General features: G+C 55.5%; 1 protein-coding gene and 1 long non-coding RNA gene across 2 annotated transcripts; one reads left to right on the top strand and one right to left on the bottom strand.

The window, feature by feature from the left end:
• Nucleotides 1-15,397: 15,397 nt before the first annotated feature.
• On the bottom strand, nucleotides 15,398-17,961 carry KLF2 (KLF transcription factor 2). Its single transcript, XM_059389294.1, has 3 exons — nucleotides 17,776-17,961; nucleotides 16,689-17,517; nucleotides 15,398-16,087 (listed from the first exon to the last, which is right to left on the bottom strand). The coding sequence occupies exons 1-3, from the start codon at nucleotides 17,848-17,850 to the stop codon at nucleotides 15,912-15,914; spliced, it is 1,080 nt and encodes a 359-aa protein (XP_059245277.1). The 5' UTR covers nucleotides 17,851-17,961; the 3' UTR covers nucleotides 15,398-15,911.
• A 282-nt stretch (nucleotides 17,962-18,243) lies between these two features.
• LOC132011123 (uncharacterized) lies at nucleotides 18,244-23,316 on the top strand. Its single transcript, XR_009402333.1, has 4 exons — nucleotides 18,244-18,299; nucleotides 19,969-20,152; nucleotides 21,104-21,177; nucleotides 22,558-23,316. It is a non-coding gene; the product is annotated as an uncharacterized LOC132011123 (long non-coding RNA).
• The last annotated feature ends 300 nt before the right edge of the window (nucleotides 23,317-23,616 follow it).

Below are 23,616 nucleotides of genomic sequence, written 5' to 3'. Positions count from 1 at the left end.
ACGCTGACCTTCAACCCACGGGTAGAGACCCTTCCTGAGGACTAGAGCATAAGGACTTTTGAGATAGTGGACTGCTGTGATATTGTTTCTTTGTACTAAAGACGAAGGGCAGAGTTTCCATTCCAAGAGCCAAAAAAAGACCCAAGATGAGATGTAGCCATTGTTCAGCCGTAAACACACTTTGTAAAGGAAGCGAGGATCCTGGTTCTAAGGGAACAGCACGGTAGCCCGGAACTCCCGATTCCTTTCCGGTTCTAGATCCTAGGATAAGAGACCTATGGCTCCTCTTCCCCTGAGGGAGACGGGGGAAGACACAGCGGTGTGAAGAGACCCTGGGTGCGCTGGGAAGGACACAGCCTTGAGTCAGACAGACTTGGTGTCCATCCAGCTCCCCTCTTTACAGATCTGGGGAGTCCTTTCTCATTCATCCCTTGGAGTCCTTGCTCCTCCTCCGTAAACTGAGGATAATAACTCTACCTCTCATGACTGTTGTGAGAATCCAGAGCGAATTCTCCAGCACATTCTAGGTGCTGAAGGTGGCAAGACCCACAGTAGTAGTGGTTGTTTTGTTATCTAGCTAATTGTGGTTTTTTAAAAAAAAAAAAAAAAAAAAGAACCCCAAGCCCCACCTAACAAAACTTAGCATCTCAACCATTATTCGTGTACAAGTCGGTCGTGTTGACTATCTTTGCGTTGTTGTGCAACAGCTCTCTAGAACGTTTTCATCTTGCAAAACTGAAACTTCATACCCATGGAACAACTCCCCCATCTCCCCCTCCCCGCAGCCAGTAGTAGTGGGTTTTGTTATTACTGGGTCGGATGGTTATGATTGAGGCTCTGGTTGCTACAATTGTGATTGCTTTGCACTTTGAGAGCCGGGCGTATCGTTCCCTGGGAGTGTGCGGAGCAGGGAGTCTGTCTATACTAGCTAACGAGCTACCGCACACGATTGCTTATGAAGGAAGCCTCGTTCTCCATAGAGGACGTTGATCGGAGCAGGGGAGCAGGGACACAAACCCTGAGATTATGTAAAGGTCTTTGAGAGAAGGGGGCTCAAGTGGCCGAGTACCTTGTGCAGACCAAGTCCGTCATCGGCCGACATCCAGGCAATTGGTGCTTTTGTCCGAGTGCTGTCTTCCATGCCGAGGCTTGGCCAGGGGACTTTCCACTCGAGGGGACAGATGCCACTGGCCCTGTGTGGCATGGCTGGACTGAATCATGGGCTTGTCACCACCTCACCCGTGGTTATTTTTATAGCCGACAAGCAGACTTACTGGAAATGGCTTGGCATGCGGGCATAGGACGTTCCTGCAGTTTGAATCCGAGGAGCTGGAGGACACGAGCCCGGGGATGGGGTGTCTCTTCAGGCCCATGACCAAGACATCCCCACGGAGCACATCCGTCCCAGCCCAGGAAGAATTCCTGGGATCCCCGGCCTTCTGGAGGTCTTTCCTGGTTTTCGGGGTCTTTCCAGGCATATATTTGAGGCCCCAGAGCCCCCACCTGTGCCATGGTCCTCTGACCCTCATGGCTTGCCCCAGCCAGCCCGGCCGCCTGCCTCCGCCTGGCCCGCCCAGCGGAGGAGTGCATCTGGCCCGCACAGGGGACGTTCTGTCATTTTCCGGGTCACAGTTTTGAGTTGTCCTTTCTTTCTCTCTCTCTCAAGCAGGGACTGGGCCCAAGAAAGTGGTTCAGAGGAGGTAGCAGGAGACTGATGTTGGGCTGGAGGGCCCCCGCCCCTTGGGGACGGTCTCCCTGTCCCCCAGGCCCACGGGCCCCAGTGTGGGAGGAAGCCCTGCGTGGGGCATTTTTGTGTACTTCTTCCTCTGCACACTTATCACATTTCCAGCAGCTCGTCTTCTCTGTCTTGAGCTGTCTGTCTTACATCCAACCGACCGCTCGGAGCCCTGGTTTTACTCCCGTTGTCTTGCCGACATGACACCCCAATTCCTGGGGTAGTGCCACGTGTATTTTCTGAACTACATTTCTTGCTTGGAAGCGTGGTTGAGCCAACAAGCAGGAAGTTTCCATCAGGCAACGGCTGGTTGCCTCCCCACGAGACAGGCCATGGGTCCTCCGTGCTGCTGTGGACTGTCTTGGGACTCTCGACAGACTAGAGACTTCGGCAAGGCATCGATCGGGCTTTAAGAAAGGCCGTGAGACTCCTCACCTGGCCTTCCCAGAGGGTCTGCAGCGGCTGTGAAACTTGTTCTAGAAAATCCTTCCCACTTAGAGTCAGTTAAAGGACGTGGAGTCCATTTGCACTGTCCTCTCCCTCCTATTACCTGAGAGTCAGGGACTGACCACTCTGTCTGAGCCCTGGGGCCCGGGGCTCTTTCTTGCTGGGCATCACTTGTCATTTTCTCTTAGGAGCCCCCGTATCAAGTTGATCTGCTGCATTTCCTCAAAAACCAGATGCCCTCAAACGCCATTGTGTTTTCAGAAACACAAGATGCTGCCAGCAGCCAACATACTTTTATTTATTTTTTTTTATTTTTTTTTTAAAGATTTTATTTATTTATTTGACAGAGAGAGATCACAGTAGACAGAGAGGCAGGCAGAGAGAGAGAGGAGGAAGCAGGCTCCCTGCTGAGCAGAGAGCCCGATGCGGGACTCGATCCCAGGACCCTGAGATCATGACCTGAGCCGAAGGCAGCGGCTTAACCACTGAGCCACCCAGGCACCCGCCAACATACTTTTAATCAGATTTAATTCTGCAAACGTTTACTGTCACACTGTACTAGACTAGGGGTCAGTAGACTTTTTGTAAGGGGCCAGATAGGAAATCTTTTTGGCTTTTAGGGCCATATGGTCACTTAAGTCTGCGATTATTGTATAAAAGTGGCCCGAGACTCTATGTCAACGATTGCACGCGGCTGCCTGCCAATAAAACTTTATTTACAAAAACATATGGGGGGCCAGGTTTGGCCCTCAGGCTATAGTTTGCCACACCAGATCTAGGGCCTGAGCTGGGGCCTGGAGAGGCAGCGGAGAGCCTGACATTCTTTCTGCCCTTACGGGGCTCCAGCTGAGTTTATTTTTATGAGGCCTGAACAGTTTTTGATTTCTATCTTTCTCTGGGGTGCAGGTGACATTCTTTGGAAGAATAAAAATGAAATGCTACATTGTTCGCAACACCATTAAACCAGAGGTCCCCTCCCTGTTTCCCCATAAGTTTTAGAGTCAACATGTTGAAAAGGAAGTTATGTGAAGTAAGAATGGCTCCTTCTGTGAATCCAATGACAATGTCAAGGTCATACCATTGTTTTGATTCCCCCCACTCTCCATATTAGGGACTCTCTTTGCCATCTTGCCCGAAGGCTGGCAAATGCAGGGGCTGAAAGGAATTTTTTTAAACCACAAAATGGAAAATCTATTGTTTTTCTGGCCATCACTCCTATATCCAATGATACACGTCTATATGGAGTTCCATACAGTATTACCTTAATGAAATGGGTAATAAGGGCTTTGAACTTACCCTTTCTGTGTGCCTGTTGTCTGTTGTTAAGAGAGGAGTGGAGGTTCCTGTCAGCAAAGCAGAGTTGGAAGCCCTGTCGGGCTTGAGGCTTGTCATGTCTTGTTTTCCATTTATTCATGAAGAGCAAAGACACTGGGTCCAAATTTTATTTTATATTCACAAATGAGGTTTTTAAAAATGATAGCATTTCACAGTGGAAACCTCTGTTCCCATTTTCTTTCAAAAAATACTTTTGTTTTTCTTGAGGTGAAATAAACAGAACATGAAATTAACCACTGAAAGTGAACAATGAAGAGGTGCTTAGTACATCCAGTGTTGTTCAACCATCACCTCCAGGTCCAGAACATTCCATTCCCCTCCCCGCAGAGGACACCCCATGCCTACGAGCAGTCACCCCTCCAGCCCCCTCCCTGAGCCCCTGATGATCCCCAGCCTGCCTTCTGTCTCTAGGGATCTGCTGGTTCTGGACGTTTCGTGTCGATGGGCTCACGCACCATGACCTTGCGTCTGGCCGTTCGCACTCAGCACGACGTTTCCAAGGTAGCATGTGTCAGGACTTCGGTCCTTTTTATGGCTGAACACGATCCCGCTGCGTGGAGGCCCCACTGTGCGTGGGTATCCATACTTCGATGGGCCCTGGAGCTCTTTCTACTTCTTGGCTGTTACGGACGTCGCTGCAGTGAGGGTCCCGACTTTCTTCAGTGAGCAAGCCCACAACTGCCAAACCGTTTGCTCCGGGCAAAGACCTCCCACTTAAGAAGGCACCCCGATGGGGTTCAGAGGCATCTCAGGCTGTCCTCAGAAAGGACCATGCAAGGTCACCCTCACACCCCCTCTGTGTGCTTCCATCGGGACCCTCAGAGTTTTCCCCGCGCAGAAGTCACTCAGGGGTGGGACAGTTGTCTCAGACGTTGGGGCAGTCCTCCTCCCCTGGTCCCATGTCCCAGAGACCCCGGAATTAAACAGAACAAATAGGGGTGGGGGTCGCCACCGTGGCATAGTCGGTTAAGCCTCTGACTCTTGGTTTTGGCTCAGGTCATAGTCTCAGAGTTGTGAGATCGAGCCCTGCATCAGGCTCCAGGCTCGGAAGGCTGTCTGCTTGAGATTTTCTCTCTCTCTCTCTTTCTCTCCAAATAAATAAATAAATAAATCTTTAAAAATAAATTAGTGAATAAATAAAATGAGTGGGCTTGCTCCTTTGAAGCTTCCCCATCTCTTTCTTAACAACGGCCCCCATTCCTTCACTGAGCACCTACTATGTGCCTGGCAGGGGCACGCCCTGTCCCACAGAGGGAGCCCCGCCCAGGCAGCTGCTAAGGCCCCTGCTTTGCCAGCGGAGGAGATGAAGACCAAGAGCCACAGGCGACAGGGGTGAACGCAGGAGCCCAGCTCAGCCCTGTCCAGCGCCCCTAGCCCCCGCCTCGTCCCCCCCAAAGCCCAGACCCTGGTGGGCAGGGAAGAGCTGGTCCCTGCAGAGACCCGCACACGCGCAGGGAGACAGGGTTGGTGGGAACCGGCTGTGCTTGATGTAACAACTTTTGAGATAAGAAACTTTTCCTTCGACAAACCTCTGCATGACTCAAAACGAACCCACGAGCCCCCGGCATGCTGGCCTGTCACCCCGGGGCCGCATTGAGGAAATGAGACATCAGGATGTCTTTGAGGTTTGGGGTTCAACGGAAACACACCGGGAATGTGGAGATTTCTCCCCCGGAGAGTCAGGATTGGCTTCTCTGGGCATGTTTTCCAGCCAAGCGGAGGGATGGGGCTGGCTGGATTCCTCCTTGCTCTGGGAACATCATAGAACCCGGAGGCCGCAGACATGGGGTTTGGTGGAGGAGTGTGTTTTTAGCCTTGGGACAGTCCCCAAAAGGCCAACTTGGGGTCAGGGTTGAAATCAGGGGTGACTGAGACGGAGGGCCATCAGGACGTGCCAGAGAAGGCAGGATGGCAGCCCTTGAGAGCAGCGGCTGGTGTTGGCGGGCGCAGAACTATTTCCTGAATGACTGTGACAATTTCGAGCCGCGTGCCTCACAGTGTGGCCTGCGCATGGCCAAGCCAGTCCCTGGGGCGCTGTAGACATGCCAGCTCCCGGGCCCTGTCCGAGGCCTTCCAGATGGGATTCCAACCATGCTGGGGGACAGAGCGAATGGGACAGCCCAGGCTGAGCTCCCACGGTGTGGCATGAAATGACTCTCCGATTTGCTGTTCTGAGCAGCCTGGGGGCAAGTGTGGCTCAGCTGGCCGGGCAGTTGCCCAGAGCTATGGCCTGGAGGAGAGTGCCAGACCTGGTTTCAACCTGGGCCACGGATTCTGAGGCCTGTCCACACTGCGTACCACACAGTATCTAGCATCCTCTTGGCCTCTCTTGGAGTTGATAAGAAATCCTGTCATCCCAGGAAACACTGGATTTGGAGTTTTGCTCCTGATGAGTACCAGGAAGCAAAGCCGCTATGTCCAGTCACGGTGTGACCCCTTCCCAACCAGGTCCCCCAACTCAGACACACCCCTCCCTGCTGGCTGCTCGGACCCAGTAGAATGAGGGGAGGCAGATACCTGTCCTGACACCCCCACTCTGGTTAGGTTGGCCCACGTGACAATGGCAGGGCTCCTGCTGGGGAAATCAAGGCAGGCTTCCTAGTGGAGGTGACACTTGAGCTGGGCCTTGAAAGGTGGACTAGGTTTGTCCCATGGACACATGGGAGGGGCTTTTCCACATGAGGAACAGCCTTGACAAAGATGTGGACTTGGGGAGGAGGGAGGGTGAGTGGGAGTAGGGCGGGGGGACCTTGGAGATTAGGATGGGAGATGGGGGGTGCATGGTGCCAGTTGAGGCCCAGTGGGTGGAGGCTGGCTGCCTGTAAGGGGCTGGAATGCTGGAGTGAGCGACTTTCTAGCATATTCTGAACAGCAAGGAAAGGGTGTGTCCGGGTGGCTGGGGTAGGCTCTCAGAAGAAGACCCCCACTGGGGGCCCCCCTGCTGGAAGCCTTGGAACCTGACAAGCTGTTCTTGAGGGTTTGGGGGGTCACCTGTGTGAGTCAGGGCAGGCTTCCACTCTGGGGCTACAACCCCACAGGGACCAAGGGAAGTCCATAGGGGACAGCCAGAGATCTCACGGGCACCCCAGATGTGCAGCAGGTAAGATGAGTCTCAGGTACACTGAAGCCCCTTGGGCGAGACCTGTATTCCTGTCCCTCTCACCTAACACGGAGCTCGGGGGCTCAGCGCCCCCAACAAACCTCCTGTTGCCACGATTCGCTCATCAAGGCTCCAAGGGGTTTTCCTGCATTTCTGTTCTTTAATTCCCATGCATTTCTGAGTTTGCCAGATTTCTCCCTGTTCTGGATTTCTGGTTTCATTCCACTGTGGTCAGAGAACATGCTCTCTGACCTCGTCCGTGCATCGAAGTAGGTTTTGCGGTCGATCCCTGGGAATGTTCCGTGTGCCCCTGAGGAGTCTGTATTCCGCTCCTGTTGGTGGAGTGTTCTAGACATGTCTGTTATAGCGAGTGGATCTATAGACTTCCTATACTTAAAAATATGTTTTTTTAGGGGCGCCTGGGTGGCTCAGTGGGTTAAAGCCTCTGCCTTCAGCTCAGGTCATGATCTCAGGGTCCTGGGATGGAGCCCCGTGTCGGGCTCTCTGCTCGGCGGGGAGCCTGCTTCCCCCTCTCTCTCTGCCTGCCTCTCTGCCTACTTGTGATCTCTGTCTGTCGAATAAATAAATAAAATATTTTTAAAATACATTTTTTTTTTAAAGCCGATGCGGGGACAAGGGGGATGTCAAGAGAATGTCCTGTTCACTCCGTTCTAGGTTAAAGCTGCGTGGAGCCCTGGCCGGTGGGGGCCCTTGGGTCTCAGGGGTGTGGCCCGCTCCCGAGGGCTGAGAGACCCAGGAAGCCTGGCTGGCCCGTCCCAGCGAGCGGCCTCCACAGCCTCCGAAGGAGAGCCGATGGCATCAGCCCGCATGACGGCCTCGGTCTCTGGGTCCTGGCCCAGCTCAGGCCCCAGCCCAGGGGAGGGCCTGCAGGTCTGGTGCTGCCCCTGGAGGAGGCCGTCCTGGGGCCTTTGGGGCCTGGCAGGCTGGGGTGCTCGTTGCAAGCTACAGGATGAGCCGGTGGGCGGGCGGGCGTGCCGGGTGTGAGCGGCACCTCGACCGCAGGCCTGTCCAGCTCCCGGCGGGGCTGCCGTGAAGCCCTGAATATTAGGGCGGCCCCCAAAACTGGGCCACGGGCAGCGCTCGCCTCCCTGCCGTTTCACAGAGGAGGAAACTGAGGCCCGGTATGTGGCTAACTGGGGCTGAGCCAGCCACGAGCTGGTGGAGGACTGAGATCCGGCGGTGCTGGGACACTTGCAGACCCAGCGGCGCCCGGGTGAGCTGCTCAGGAGAGAGAAGCATTTCTGAGCTTCTGAGCAGCTGTGAGCAAAGCCTGGCAAGAGAAGATGTTGCAGGGTGGCGGGGGGAGGGCACCCAGCAGGTCCAGGTCTGTTTAGATCCCCACACGATTGAAAGCAGGGTCTCGAAGGGGTGTTTGCATCACAGTCGCCCAGGGGCAGAAGTCACCCAAGTGTCTGTCCAGCAGGGGCCAAAGGGAAAGGCAGAACGGGGTCAAGCCGCACCGTGGAGTATTACGCAGCCAGAAACAGGACGGGACTTCTGACCCGGGCGCAGCAAGGGTGAGCCTGGAGGACGTTACGGGAAGGGAGCTCAGGCGGCCACAGCGGGACAAATACTGTGTGATTCCCCTTATGTGAGGTCCCTACAGCAGTCACAGCCACTGAAGCAGGAAGTAGAGTTGGGGGACTGGGGGAGGGACAGATTTTGAGTGTGAGAAGACAGGAAAGTTCTGGAGAGGGATGGTGTTGATGTGCCGAATACCACTGAATTGGACACAAAAATAGTTCCAGTGGTTAGTTTCATGTTCTGTGTATTTTACCCTAATGGAAAAGTAAAGAAAATAAGGGGTGTCCGGGAAGAAAGTTGGGTGATATGGGAGACGGAACTGGAGAAAGGGCTCAGGCTGGGAGCACGGTCTTGGCCAGGTCTCTGTCTCCGCCCCTGTCCCATCTTCCTTGGTCTACAGGGACTAGGATGGGGGGTGGGCAGGTGGCTCCCTTGGATGGCGCCAGCCTGGATTTGGTCTCTGCCCCCAAGGAGCCCCCGTCCGAACCAGCCAGGGAACAGGCTCCCCCGCCATCTGGGAATCTGGGGTGAAACATACTCAGGGAACCAAGAGAAGGGCAGGGGAGGCTGTGCGCACTCAGAAGGGAAAGTGAGGGGCATCTCCCAACTGTGGGTCACGGCTGAGGAAACATGTCATAGCACATGACGGGCAGGGAACAAAGCTGATGGTCGCTGCCTGCCTCAATCCCTCCGTGGCTCCCTACTGCCCTCAGTCCTGCAGCTCAGGCTCATCCCTGCCTCTCCCCGTGCATTCCAGTCACAACCACCTCCTCCTTCCCAGAAGCCCCACGTACAGCCCTCTCCCTCCACCCCACTCCCTCCCAGGGCGGGGGGGTCAGTCCGTGAGCCCCAACTTTGGAGGCAGGACAGGCGGGTGTCGCACAAGGCTGAGAGAATCAGTCACGCTTGCCAGGAAGGCCCAGCTGAGAGCCTGGGATTTGTAGAGACGAGAGACAGTGGGGAGGCGCAGGTCACTGGTTTCAGCCTTGGGGAGTCAGGGGAAGGATTTGCGTCAGTCCCACTCTGAGGAACTCTGGCCTTTCTTGCTGTGTGATCTTGGACAGGTGGCTTCCCCTCTCTGAGCCTCCTCATGCACCCGTCACCTCTGGGCCCCATCAAGAAATCCATCTGCCTCCTAGTTCCATGTGGTCAGCTAATTTACTAATGTGTGCGAAGGCCCAGAGAGGAGCCCCGTCATTTGAAAGAAGTCACCAAGTACGTGCTTAGCAGGATGAGGGCCCTGGGTCCTCCCTCCATCCCAGGGAGTGGGTGAGGTCTGCTGAATGGTCACACATCCCGAGGACCGATCGTGGCTGGCCATGGGAAGAAAGTGGCAAAGAATTTCCAGCTGAGGAAAAGAGTAAGTGCAAAGGCCCTGAGGCAGGACTTGAAGGGTATATCTGTTTCTTCCCAGAGCCACAAATGGCCACAAATGTACCCTGCCCCACGCTCTCTCTCCTCCAAAAAAAGAATTAAAATTGGTGAAATATGGGTCAATGAGATCTGCCTTGTCCCTCTGCCTCCCTCATGAAATAGGACTGAACTTGGCCTCCAGGGCCCACACAGCGAAGGGAAAGCCCCGACTCTCAGAGTAGGAGTCCTAGCATCAGTGTGTGTCTCTGAGAAATGCCTCTGGGCCTCAGGTTCCTCTTCTGCAAGGACAAGGAGATGGTGACCCTAAGGGGCTCAAAGGCTGACAGCAGAAATGATGTGCTAAGGGCCAGTGAGGGGGACACTCCCTGGCAGGACACTCGAGAGCACAAAGCTGAGGGGGTAGGAATTGAGACTCCAAAGCCTGCTTCTTCTCTCCCTGCCTAGGGAGGGCTACTCCGGGCCCCTGACTCTTGTCCCATGGCCTCCTGTTCCCCCCCGCTGAGGATCTGCTTTCTGGCTTTAAGTCTGCAGAAATGACCCCAGGGCAACTCGGCTAGGTGACTACCAGCAGCTACAGGAAGAGTGGGTGAAACCGGCATTCTAGGCCCAGGGGTGGCAAATGCAAAAGCCCTGAGGCAGGTTGCATGTTTGGCTGACGGTAAGGCAGCCGGCGGGACTGCGTGAGCACACAGGAGAGAGATGAGAGGTGGGAAGGCGGATCTAGGGACCCTCAGACCACGAAGAAGTTTTCGGATTCATTCTAGAATGATGGAGAGCTGCTGGAGGACACCATCTGATTTGATGGGGGAGACAAAATTGTCCCCAATACGGCGTCTGCGTAGAGGAGCCAAGGGTCTGGTGCCCTTGTTTTCAGATGGGGAAACTTGAGGACTGGAGACCCTCCGTGACTGCCCATTGCAGAGGCATCCCAGTGGGGGGAAAACTTTCATTTCCGGCAGACAGGGCTTCAAGGCTCAGGTCCGTTACGTGGACAGTGATCTTGCCTCCCCACACCACCCCCGTTTTCTCACGTGCAAAATGGGCACAAACCCCCGGAAAACACTCATCACGGAATCATCCTAGAAATCTCACCCCTGCCTCCTGTCTAGCCCAGTACACAGACGGACCATCTGTATTCATCCATTCAGTTGTCGAGGGACACTGGGCTTGTTCTCACCTTTTGCTGATTATGGGTCCTGCTGCTGGGCACCTCGGCCTCCTGCTCCGGGCACCCGTTGGAGTCTCTGTTTTTAAATCTCTGGGGTCTACGGCCAGCAGCGGAGCCGCTGGGTCCTGTGGTAACTCTGTTTTGCTTTTTGGCAAACTGCTTCCCGCCACCCAGGCTTCCTTTGGCTTCATAATGTAGCATCTTAGGGAGGGCCATTCATCTCAGGGAGCCAGGCTCCCCCAAATATTTGTGTCTCTTGACACTCACGGGGAGCCCTCCAGGAACCACAGTCATGGGCATGCAGGAAGACCCGGCCAGCTTGATGTGCTTCAGGATGGAGACTTTTCGAGGCACGGGTAGGAGCTGTGACGTCAGGCTGGCCGGGGTTCGGGCCCCGGCTCCACTCCCTGCACCTGCCGCAGGCCCAGGCTAGCCCTCCGCTCCAGGAGCCCTACTTCCTGCATCTGGAAAACCGGGGTGGCTCTCCTTCTGCCCTCACCACTGCTTGGTGGGCAGGTTGAAAGCGAGAACCTGGGGACGGTGACCGGGATTAAAGCCCCTGCCCCAGCCCGTGGGGCTCAGTTCAAGTTAGCACTGGGTTAGTCACTCAGTAAACTTGTTGACACTGGCTCTGGGTGCCCGCCTGAGGCTGAGTCACTTCTGAGTCACGGATGCTTCCCCAGGACTCAGCTGAGGGCTAAAGCATTGGGTGCATCTGCTGAATGAATGAACGGGAGAGGGGAAGTGGAGAGAAAGAAAAAGAGGCAAGAGAGACAGAGACATAAAGAGAGATGGGGTGGGGTTTAATCCAGACCTCACATCCAAGGACTGGCCACAAGGGGCGGGGTGGGGGGGACTCAGGGCACTGGCCACGCCCTAGTGCTGGGCGCTGCCTTCCCCCTGTGTTCTGTCCTTCTGTCTAACAGCTGCATCTTCACTTTCCAGACAAGGGAACAGGCCTGTGAGGCAGACACGGGGGCTTCGGTGGGAGGGAAGGGTTTTGCCTAAGCAGTGGTTCTCACTGCCTGCCCTTCTGTGCACCCCCTCCCCAGGGGACATTGGTGACGTCTGGAAACATTTTGGTTGTTGTGACGGAGGGGCTCGAGGTGCTACAGGCATCAGGTGGGTCGAGCCCAAGGGTGCTTCTCAACATCCTACCATGCACAGCATGGCCCCCAACAGCCAAGGAGGGTCCAGCCTCAGATGTCAGTTGGTGCCAAGGAAGAGAAACCGCGTGTCAATTATTTGAGGGAAAAAATGGTTTCGGTCCCAGGCTCCCAGTCCACAGCAGAATACAGTCCCCATCTGTAAGCTGGTCCTGTTACCTCCTCTCTCCCCCAGCTGCTGTATTTAAGTGCAGGCAGGATCTTAGGACCTCAGTGAGTCATAAAGTTGTAGATGCAAAGTGGCAACTGGGTGACTCAGTTGAGTGGCTGGCTCTCGGTTTCGGCTCAGGGCATGATCTCAGGGTCCTGGGATCGAGCCCCGTGCTGGGCTCTGCACTCAGTGGGGAATCTGCTTGAGGATTCTCTCTCTCTCTCTCCCTTGGCCCCTCTCTGTGCTTGCTCTCTCTCTCAAATAAATAACCAACCTTAAAAAAAAATTGTATATGAAGTCTCTTAGGTGGTCATGGAACCCCAACCCAGTGGTTCTCAATCTGGGGTTAGTTTCCCCGCCTCCCACCCCGGGGACACTTGGCAACATCTGGAGCCATTTGGGGTTGTCACAGCTGGTGGGGATGGGGCTGCTGGTGTGAAGTGGGCGGGGCTAGGTTGCTGCTGGAGGTCCTGTGGTGCACGGGGCAGCCCCCACTAGAGAGCACGATCTGGCCCCAAATATCGCCGGAGCGAAGGTGCAGGAACCCGGTCCTCAGCACCGCAGCTCCACATGGGAGCCACCTGGCCCTGGTGATTTCACAAGCCGTCTCCGGCCTGTTGCCTTGGGACTCCCCAGGGTGATGCTGGGTCTGGGTGCTAACTCAGCTTTACCGATGGGACAAGGTGCTGAGTCAGGGACTCACCTTACCCTCTGAAAGCTCACGTTTCCTCTGCTTCACACCCTATTCTGTCACCACCCTGGGTGTCCGGGGCTCCCTGACATACAGGAAACTTCTGGCAGAGAAACAGCTCTTGTACCCTCTGCCCATCTCTGGAGTGACTCTTGGGAGATCATTCTGGCAATGTCCAAAGTCCCCCCAAACTTTCATCCCTTCCAACTCCTTTACCCACCCCCCCGGAGGACAAACTGAAACATGACCCCCCTAAATAAATAAATAAATAAATATATATATATATATAAAACTAGGTGCTTGTTTGCATAAGCAATTTCTGGCATGTCTAATGGAATATTATGCAACCATTTTAAATGGTATTAAACACATATGGAGGGAAAAATAGGGAAAAATGGTTTTCACCTTGCTTGGAAAAAAAAGAGGAGGTGGGGGGAATCCAGAGATCACCACAGCCATGGGAAAGCGATTCAACCGCTCACCAGAAATCCCTCCCTCTAACAACCTCTGATTGGAATGGGGCTGTAGAATGCAGGGTAAGTTGTTTTTCCGTCTGATATTTACCATTCTGACAAACGGATACCAGGACTTTTTATGGATAGGAAAAATGTCCAGGTTTGGTGTGTTCTTCCAGTGATCTGAGGTGGGGCCCGGCGGTGAGATTTTATTCATACTTCTCTCTCTGGGTGACATCTGCCATCAAAGCTTGCTCCTGGGACAGGGCCACCTCCTTGGGTAGAGAAGCATTGGCTCCTGTTCTTTTAGGAACCAGAGGACCAGTTCCTCTGCCTGCAGCACCGCTGGTATCTGGGGCTCATCCTCTGAATGCTGGGGCGGGGCAGGGCAGGGTGGGGGGGGGGGGTGCTGCCAGGTTCATCATAAGCAGCTTAGCAGGGCCCTTCACCCACCGGATGCCAGCAGCACCCCACCCCCCGTTTGTGGCAACTGAAAATGTCTCCAGTCCAGGTCACCCCTGGCGGAGGACCACGCATCCAGAAGACACCTGATGAAGGTTGACATTTGGGTTTTCAGAAAGGGACGATGAGGGCTCTTTGGGTGGCTGAAGCACCCAGCTGGTGGGGGCATGGCACTGTGTTCTAGCAGCTGGGGGCGCTCGGGAACAGAAACTCAACAGCTTCTGTCCCTTGACAACTGACCTTTCATCGGACTCAACTTCCCCTGCCAGGGGAATTTGCGAGGTGTTTTTTGAGCAAAGCCAGAAAGAGGGCTTTACCTGCGAGTTGAAACGCAACTGGAAAGACTGAAGACCCTGCAAAAGGTTATTTTAAATCTTCTGTGAGCCTTTGTGCTGCCCTTCCCCGCCCCCTCCCAGTGCCTCCGGAACCAGCTCTGAGCGAAAAGCATGTCCACGGGGTCGGTGGGGCCCCGGGCTCTGCTCCGCTCCGGAAGGGTTTTGGCAAGAGCCGCAGAGAGTGGTTTCGGGAGGCTCACACGCTCACACACCCCTCATCACCGGCGGCCCCGGGCCCTGGCTATTTACTCGAGGAAGATGAATCAGATTGTCATCTTCCATTTCTGCTTTTTGTGGATTACCAAATGCTCTCAGCTGTTTCCAGGACTGCCTTGGGTTGGGGGCGGGGGGAGGGAGGAAGGATGGAGGGAGGGAGGAAATCCCAGCCTCTGTCGCAATGGGGCAAGAGTGTTTTAAAATAGGCGCTGCTTACAAGCTATTTTCACTTTCTGGAAACAACTTGTGCAATGGTTGGTAGTCATGGTTACCCACCCAGGGCCCCGAAAAGGGGGAAGAGGAGGGGGAACCTGCCAGGGAGAGAGGCACCTCATTGCGTGACAGGGCCACCTGGGGTGCAGGGCAGGGGTCTCCTCCTTTTGGAGGTGGATTTCTGCAGTGGCCACCTCCCACCACCAAGGCGGAGGCTCTGATGGGATTCCCTCACACCAGGGCACCTGCAGGAGAGGGTCTCACATTTCTCCAGCGCAAGTAGCACATGGGTTACTGCAGAAAGCCCCTGATCCCTTCTACCGGGGTCCAAGGACCCTTGGGAGGCAGACAGACCTGGCTGGCTTCCCAGTGCCACCACTCTCCACAGCTACCTCTCTGGGCCTGTTTCCTCATCTGGAAAAGAGCCATACATAGCCCTCAAATAAAATTTCATTTTTTTCTAACAGGATGGGGAGCTCATCCCTTAAAAAATCCTGCTCAAAGGCAAGACTAGTAAAAGGCAAAAGCAGTTCAGAAACTCATTATTTTACCCCTTTCAAAAAAAAAGAAGAAGAAGAAGAAGAAAGAAGAAAAAAGATGTTTGTGTGAGGAGTGGGTGGAAGCCTGCACACTCCAGAACTTTGGCTAAAACCTCAGAAACTTCCAGAAAGAGGTAGGCTTTTTTTTTTTTTTTTTTTTTTTTTTTTTTTTTTTTCTTTTTCAGCCCAGAGGAGGCCACGTCAGTGGCACCAACACTTTCCCCAGCTCAGGGGAAAAAGAGGCAATTTATGGCTCAGGGAACAACCTTAAAATAACTCTCCCTCAGTCTTAAAATGTAGTGTTTAAATTTATAGAAAAAGCCACAGGTTCCTGGCAGCTGGGTGCTGGCTGGGGAAGGCCACACTTCACCCCACCTCTGCCAGGCTGCCCTCCCCCATCAAAGCTGCCCCTTCCCCCCCACACCCGCCCTACACCCCAGCTTCCAAGCAGTCAGACCAGGGCTGTGATTTTTCAAAAGATGCAAAACTTTTTTTTAATTAAAAAAAAAAAAAAACCAACAAAAGTCTTATAAAAATGAACCAGGGAGCCAAAATGCCCACCTGTCTTCCTATTTTACAGTAATACAATATCTGTCACAGTCATTATGTACAATATTATAAAAAATGTCGAAGACAGTACAAATTAAGGCTGTATTTCTCACAAGGCATCAAGCCTCGATCCTCTAGTGTAGACCCGGTGGGGGTGGGGGTGGGGAAGACGACACTTAATTATTGCACCATTTTGAAAACAAAACTCGTCAAGGAGGATCGTGGTCTTCTCCCACCGGGTCTTCAGTCTCTGATGGGGGCTGGGCCGTCGTCGTCGTCGTGGGGCTGGGGGAGCCTCCTCAATGGCCACGCCGTGCCCAGCCCGGTCCTCTGGGCCCAATAAATACCAGTCACAGTTTGGAGGGGGCCGCGCCCGGCGCATGGGACCCGCCACGGCCGCGCGCGGGTGGTGGTGGGGGGGTCGTTCAGGCTACATGTGCCGCTTCATGTGCAGCGCCAGGTGGTCGGAGCGCGAGAAGGCACGGTCGCACAGGTGGCACTGGAAGGGTCGGTGGCCTGTGTGCTTGCGGTAGTGGCGCGTCAGTTCGTCGGAGCGCGCGAACTTCCAGCCGCAGCCGTCCCAGTTGCAGTGGTAGGGCTTCTCGCCTGCAGGGAGGGGGCGAGAGCGGGCCTCAGTTTGCTTCCCAGGTACTCGCCTGTGGCCCCGGTACGCACACGCTCCCTGCGACGGTGACTACTGGGGCGCGCGCAGCCTATCCCTAACCAGCGCCCAAAGCTGTGGGGGGACCTATGTTTTGGACCTCTAGGGATCCCAGGCACACGACCCTAGCTCTCGAACCCCCTGATTCTCGTCTCCCAGGGCGCCCAAAGTGTATACTCTCCACTCCCCAGCTCTGCAAGCCACGCCCCCGGAGGAGTCCTAAGCTTGCGTCCTCTCTCCAGCGTTCTGAGACCCAGCGCCCCCCTAGGTTTCCTAGCCGCGCGCACCCTCTGCCCAAAGCCCTGAGCCACGCTCCCAGGAGGGTCCAAAGCGTGTGTCCCTTCCCTAACATTCTGATACAGGGTCCCCCGAAGGTTCCTAAGTGCGCAATCCCTCCCCAACCGCTAGAGCCACGGCGCCAGTGGAGTCCTAAGCTTGCGACCCCCTCCCAATCTTCTTGGCCACGCCCTCGAGGGGGGTTCCTAAGCGCGCGCCCCCGGTCGCTAGCCCCTAGCCACCGCCCCCCAGCCGGCGTTCACCGCCCACCTGTGTGCGTGCGCAAGTGCGCCTTGAGGTGTGAGCTCTTGGTGTAGGTCTTGCCGCAGCCCGCGTAGCTGCAGGTGTGCGTGGCGGTGCGCTTGCGCGGCCAGGAGCGGCGGCCGCGCTTGGGCTTGGCTTCGAGCAGCTCCAGAGGTGACGCGGGAGGCGTGAGGAGACCTCGGGCGGCGGGTGGCGCCAAGCCCAGAGCTGCAGCGGCGGCGGCTGCGGCCGCGTCGTCGAAGAGACCGAAGGCGGCGGGCGCGGGAGGCGCGTAGTGCATACCGGGCCCGGGCGCTCCGAAGCCGGGGCCGCCGAAGGGCGGCGGGAAGGGGCCGCGCGGACCGGACGCAGGCAGGCGCGCGGGGCCGTCGGGGCTGAGCGGCGGCGTGTCGGGCGGCGGCGGGGGGCGGCCCCCGGGGCCTCTCATGCACGCAGCGGCGGGGCCCGGGGCGCCCTCGCGCTTGAGGCCCCGCGGCCCGCGGGCCAGGCCGGGCGCGCAGCCGTAGCCTCCGCCGCCGTCCGCCTCGGGGGGCTCGGCCTTCACCAGGCGGCCGGGTGGCGCCAGCAGGAAGCGGCCGTGCAGCGCGGGCCCCGGCGGCACGTCCAGCTCGGGCCGCAGCAGCTCGGACACCAGGCCGCCCGCAGGGGCGCTGTAGGGCGGCGGTGCGCTGGGCTCGGGATAGTAGAACGCAGGCGGCGGGGGCGGCGGGGGCGGCGGCGGCTCAGGGGCAGCCTCAGCGCCAAGGCCGTCCAGCCCCATGGACAGGATGAAATCCAGCACGCTGTTGAGGTCGTCGTCTGTGCCGCCTGCCTCGGGCTCTGCGCGCGGCCAGCGCTGCGGGTGACAGAGCGATAGGGCGCGGGCGTGAGCGCGGGGCAGGTCTCAGCGATCGCCGCCCGCCGCCTGCGTTCTATTACCCTGAGCCCACAGTTCCCGGGGCTTTTTTTTACACTGAGCCCGTTTTACAACACAGAGCCCGCAGTCCCCGCCGCCTGCGTTCTACTACCCCGAAGCCCACATTTTTACTACCCTGAGCCAGCCGCCCCCGCCGCCCGCGGTCCTGGCCGCCCCCGATGCCCCTGCCGCCCTCACCTCCTGCAGGCCACGCTCGCGGCACGGACTGGCGAAAGTGGAGAAGGACGGCAGGATGGGCTCGCTCAGCGCCATGGCTGGGACCTGGGGCCGACGCGGGTTCGGGACACCGGTGAGTGGCTGCCCGGAGCCGGGCTGGTCGGGGTTCGGGCGGGCGGGCGGGGACGCTCTGCGGCCCGCGGCCGGGCCCGCCCAAGCCTTATAGGCGCGGCGCGCGCGGGGGGCCGGGCCAAAGCGGCGGCGGCGGAAACGCGTCCCGGATGGGGACGAGCTCCGGGCGCAGCCTAAATTTAGCCGCGGTATATAAGCCGGCGGGCGGCGGCGGCCGTGGCCACTGCGGCCGCCAGGGCTCTGCGCAGCCTGGCCGGCCCCCTGCGCACGGCCAGGCCGCGCCCCCCTCCTGGGCCCGCCCCCGCCTGTCTCCCCGGCGACGCGTCAACACGCGCTCCACAACAGCACCGTGACACCCAGGGATCCCCGGGGCGCCCCATGGGCTCCCGCCTGCTCGAGGACCTGGAGCGGAGGTGGCATCCGGGGACCCGGGACTCTGAGTGGAGCACTGGGTCCCCTGGCCTCCAGGGATCCCTGATGTATGGGGAGAATGGTCCCCAACGCCTCAGAGGGGTTCCCAGAATCCCTGGTGATGGGCGAGATTGCCCCATAGTTTCAAAGGGGTTTCTAGAATCCTAGATGATGGGTGGGGTTCCCGGGAACCCTGATGCAGGGGGGATTGGGGTCCCCAGGATTCATAATGGGTGGGGAAACTTTCATTTTCTCTCATTTCATCTCATGTCATCAAAACTCTCGTTTTCCGGGGGCCCGTTAAGCTAAGCCTGACCCACTGTTATGCCCATCGCTATGTAAAAAACCTTGTGCGATGCCCTTAACAAATGTTAAGTCCTTGAGACCAGGGCTCTCTTAAGGAAGCCCTCCAGGGAAACTGAGGCTCAAGGGGCTCTGGGAGAGGCTTGCCGTCCTTAACTGACTTGCTTAAGTGTAGAAGCTGAAGACAAGGGTGACAGTCTCTCCTCCAAGACAGACCCAGCGCTGGGCGGGAGCAGGGGGTGGCGCCGGGGGACAGGGAACAAGCTTGTCCGGTGGGCATGTTGAATATACCACCTGGGTTGCTCGCGGCACAGCCTTGCCAGCAAAGGACTGTCACTACCATTGTTACTGTGTGCTGGCCCCGTGTAGGCCGGGAGAGCACAGGACCAAGAGCCAGACAAATCTGCCTGCTCTTGGGGGCTTCCCCTAGGGGGTATAAAATAAACAAGTATATTGGGGAGATGAACCTTTTGGAAACATAAAGCAGGGGGTGCAAGATACAGCGCGGAGGGGACTAGGAGGCAAGTGAGTGAGTGGGGAGAGAGGGGATGGTGAAAAGTTCAACTTCACCTCACCCAGTGCTATTATGAGTCAAGACCTGGAGAAAAGGGGAGCCACATGAGTCCTAGAGGGAGAGCATCTCATGGTGTAACCCAGAGCCGGTTTCCAGCTTTGGTCTCGACTCCAGAGTCTGTGTTCTGGACCTGGAGGCATCCAGGGTCTTCCTCTGTCCCGTGGCCCGATGTTGATGGGTTCAGGAAGCTCTTGACCGGGACACCTTCCCTGGGGCCAGGAAGGCTTTGCCACGGACAGCAGCTGGACTACCACAGCCCAGGACCACTGCATGGAGGTGGCCTTGGCACCACACAGGCATCAAGGGGCCCCGCTGGGGTCCACAATGCTGGACCCTCCCAGCTGGAAGGCACCTCAGAGGCGCATCACCTCACCATGAATCATCCAACTATGGGTTCAGCAAATGCACTGATGAGCCCCATTTTCAGGCGCCGGGGATCCGGTGGTGCTGGAGGGGGCAGGGATCCTCCCTACAGCTTCCCTGGGCTTTGGGAAACTTCAGCTGGAATTCAGACGTGCCTCTTGCGGCTGCCACCGCAACAACGGAGAGTCAGCCTCAGCCACAGACTGCTGGCTGTGTGACCTTGGGCAAATGGTTTTGCCTCTCTGGGCTTGCTTCTTCATCTGTAAACCAGATGATATGGTAGCTTACCCCACAGTGGTTCTGTACGTGCGTGTGTGCGTGTGTATATGTAAGTGCTGGTGACATCCCGTGAGCCCTCTACAGCTTTTGGTTAAATGAGCCACCTGTATACTTTTCTCACTACTTTCACCTGAGCCTCTGTTTCCCCATAGGATAATGAGGCAAAGATGACGGTCCCCAGGCATATGATTCTCTGGTCCTCCTCTCCGCCTTGGGACAGCCCCTGCGGCTCCTTCCAGTGCATTCTTCCTCCTTTCTTGGATTCCTTGCAGGTCCCGGAAGGGACCAAGCCCGTGCATCCCGCCAGGCCTTTGTACTTGCTGTGTCCTCTACCAAGTAAGTCTTTCCCTCACTTCCCACTTGCTTGGCTCTGGCTCGTCTTCTCTTGTCACCCCCTTAACTAGTGAACTTAATTTTTTAGGGTTCTATTAGGTTTACAGAAAACATGAGTAGGAAGTATACAGAGTCCCCATGTCCCCCACACATGCCGTTTCTCCTGGCAGTATGTGATACATTTGTTAATACTCCAGGAGCCAGTATTGATGCATTGTTACTAACTGAAGTCACGGTTGACACCGGTGTCCCCACTCTTGATGTTGTACCTTGTATGGGTTTTGACAAATGCACGTCATGTATCCACTTTTATACTATCATATGGAGTAGTTTTGCTGCCCTAAAAGCCCCCTGGTCCCTACCTCTCCTTCCCTCCCTCCTCCCTAACCCCTGGTTAGGTACCATAGTTTTTTGTCTTTTTCCAGAATCTCTCCAGTTGTTGCTCATACTGTAGTTAGTTTCTTTTAGTTGGTGTCTTTCACTTAGCAATGGGCATTTTAAGATTCACCCATGTCTTTTGATGGCTTGAGTACTCATTTCTTTTTTGTTGCTGAATAATATCCCATGGTATGGATGGATGGACCACTGTTCACCCGTTCGTCTGTTGAAGGACATCTTGGTTGCTTCCAGTTTTGGGCAATATAGTTGCCAGATCGGATATACACTGAATATGGCTTCATGGACACGTTTTCAGATTAATTGCGTATATCTAGGGACACAATTGGTGGATCACAGGCTAGCAGTGTGTTTCACTTTGTAAAAAGACCACCAAGCTGTCCTCCAGAGTAATACTACCATTTGTGTGCCCACCAGCAGTGAATGGATGAGAGTTCCCATTGCTCCATATCCTCGCCAGCATTTTGTGTTGCCATTTTTTTGGTTTGTGTTTTTGTTTGTATTTTAGCCATTCTAATAGCTGTGTGGTGGTATCTCATTGATGTTTTTAATTTGCAGTCTCTGGATGACGTCTGATGTGGAGCCCCTTTTCATTCGCTCATTTGCCAGCTGTATATCTTTGTCATTGAGAGGTCAGTTCAGTCCTTTGGCCCAGATTTTAACTGGGTTGTTTGTTTTCTTACAGACTTTTAAGCATTATTCGTTTGTGTCGGACACCCATCCTTTACCAGACAGGCGATTCGCAAAGATTTTCTCCTAGTCTGCGGCTTGGGTTTTGAATCTCTAACGGTGCCTTTTGGAGAGCACAAGTTTTTTATTTCAAGGGAGGCCAGTGTATCATATTTTCCTTTTAGGATTGTGCTTGGGTCTTTTATGTAAAAAATCGCCAAGCCCACAGTCATCCTGATTTGCCTCATGTTTATCATCTAGAAGTTTTATAGGTTTTGCCTTTATACTTCACTGGATGATCCATCTTGAGTTAAAAACAAAATTTACTTTCTTCTTTTTTTTTTTTTTTGGCCTGTGGATCCCCAGTGGTCCCAGGACCATTTGTCGGAAAGGCCAGAGAGCTCGTCTGTGCATTTCAGCCTGACCCTGTCTTCCAGGCTCCGCTGACCCAACACCAGGCCGCTCTATGCTGCATAGTTCCCTTCTCTGACCCTGTTTTTTAGGGCTTGTTCTGCGGCACTTTTCACTGTTGGTCATTCTTTTATCCATGGGTTCCTTTTTTTTTTTCCTTTTTTTTCCTGTCATGCCCACAAGCAGTGCATGACCTGCGGGGAAGGCAGGAGCCAGGGGCCTGGCCCAGCGTGTGATGGACACTCAGTCAGTATCTAGCAGGTGGGTGAGCAAGGAAATGAGCTGATTTCTCTCCCATAGCTCCTTGGAGGAACTTCTGTGGGGGGCTTGCCACTCCTGCAGGACTCTCCACAGTTGCTTCTCCATCACCCAGGTTTCTGGGACCTTCCTTGTCGCCACAGCCAATGAGTCGAATGTGTCCCAACACATATGCCCACCTCCTAACCCCGGGTGCCTGTGACTGGGACCTGATTTGGAAAGAGGGTCTTTGCAGGTGTAATTAAGGGTCTTGAGGTGAGATCATTTTGAGTTAGGATGGGCCCCGAACCCAATGATTGGTGTCCTTAGAACGGACGCGGAGTCACAAGCACAGAGAAGATGTCTAGGGGAAGATGAGGGGCAGAAATCACAGTAATGTAGCCCCAAGCCAAGGCACCCCTGGAAGTCTCTCCTGGGACTGATTCTGCCTCAGAGCTTCATCAGAAGGATGAACCCTCCCTGTCGACACCCTAATTTCAGACTTCTGGCCCCCAGGACTGTGAGAGAATGCATGTCTGTTGTTAAACCACCCAGTTTGTGCCTTTTTTTTTCTTGCGGCGGCCCCAGGAAGCTCACACATCATGGTGGCCATCTGTTCTCTCCCTGGCTTCCTCTCCAGACAGGGAGCCCCCCAAAGGCAGGGGCCTCCCTCGATTCATCTCTGTGTCTCCCAGGCCCAGCTGTGGACCTGGTGTTGAAACAAACATGACGCGGGGATGCCGGCCACCCACCGAGGACCTCCCAGGGCAGTGTGAGACACTTCGGCACGGCACCTGGTGAACAGAACCAGCCCCCGGAACCACCAACGATTGGGAAGAACGTGGACTTCAGTTGCCCCTTTACCTGTGTGACCTTGGACATGTCATTGGACCTCTCCGTGCCCTCAGTGTCATCGGGAGACAGGAGATGGCACATGTCAAGAACATTGGCTGCCTGATTATGAACATGAGTGAGCGAGCCAGATGGGGGGATCCCAGGCTGAGGGAGGGATCTGGTACTTGGGAGGAAGGCTCAGAGCATGGCCGCTCTCATTCTGCTATCTAGGCCACACATTTCGATGGGAGTGGGTCCCAGTGGCATCTCGGGTGACAATGCCCTGGGCGAAAAAGTCAGGTCCCCAGGGCGGCCTCTTCCCAGCTCGGGGACATACCCTCGGCTGAACTTCACAGCCTCTGAGCAGCCTGTCCCATCACTTGCTAAGTTGGGGAGAATGAGGTGTGTCTACAGAAGTTACATGATCAGGGGCGCCTGGGTGGCTCAGTGGGTTAAAGCCTCTACCTTTGGCTCGGGTCATGATTCCAGGGTCCTGGTTTCGAGCCCCACATCGGGCTCTCTGCTTGGCGGGGAGCCTGCTTCCCCCTTTCCCTCTCTGCCTGCCTCTCTGCCTACTTGTGCTCTCTGTCAAATAGATAAATAAAATCTTAAAAAAAAAAAAAAGATACGTGATCAGTGAGTGGCCCCGTAATGCTGAAAGACAAGCAAATGAGCACCCTTCTCGAACTCAGGTGTCACTGGTAAGTTCCAAAAGGGTAGGGTCTGGCTCTGTGTCTGTGCCTTGCTGTCTGCTTCATAGTGGGGAACTTTATGCTTCTTGATGGTGTTGCCTTCACTCTCATGTTGTTCCCAAGGCCTCCCATCCTCTCCTAATAAGTCAGCATTAATTGTCAAAGACAGGGGTGGGGTGGGCAGATCATTTCCCTCCAATCCATCGATACTGTTCTGAGCACTGTGCT

This window comes from Mustela nigripes, chromosome 2 (genome assembly GCF_022355385.1).
Source record: "Mustela nigripes isolate SB6536 chromosome 2, MUSNIG.SB6536, whole genome shotgun sequence".
In the NCBI taxonomy this organism is placed as follows: domain Eukaryota; kingdom Metazoa; phylum Chordata; class Mammalia; order Carnivora; family Mustelidae; genus Mustela; species Mustela nigripes.
The sequence above is the reverse complement of the archived record's forward strand: the minus strand, read 5'-3'. Positions and strand labels throughout refer to the sequence as shown.

What these genes read in the sequence shown, in the direction of transcription:
- KLF2 (XM_059389294.1), bottom strand. Translation starts at nt 17,850, where the DNA reads ATGGCGCTGAGCGAGCCCATCCTGCCGTCCTTCTCCACTTTCGCCAGT. An exon ending in GCGAGCGTGGCCTGCAGGAG is followed by an intron (nt 17,518 to 17,775) that starts GTGAGGGCGGCA and finishes TGTCACCCGCAG; the next exon opens with CGCTGGCCGCGCGCAGAGCC. An exon ending in GCACTTGCGCACGCACACAG is followed by an intron (nt 16,088 to 16,688) that starts GTGGGCGGTGAA and finishes CCCTCCCTGCAG; the next exon opens with GCGAGAAGCCCTACCACTGC.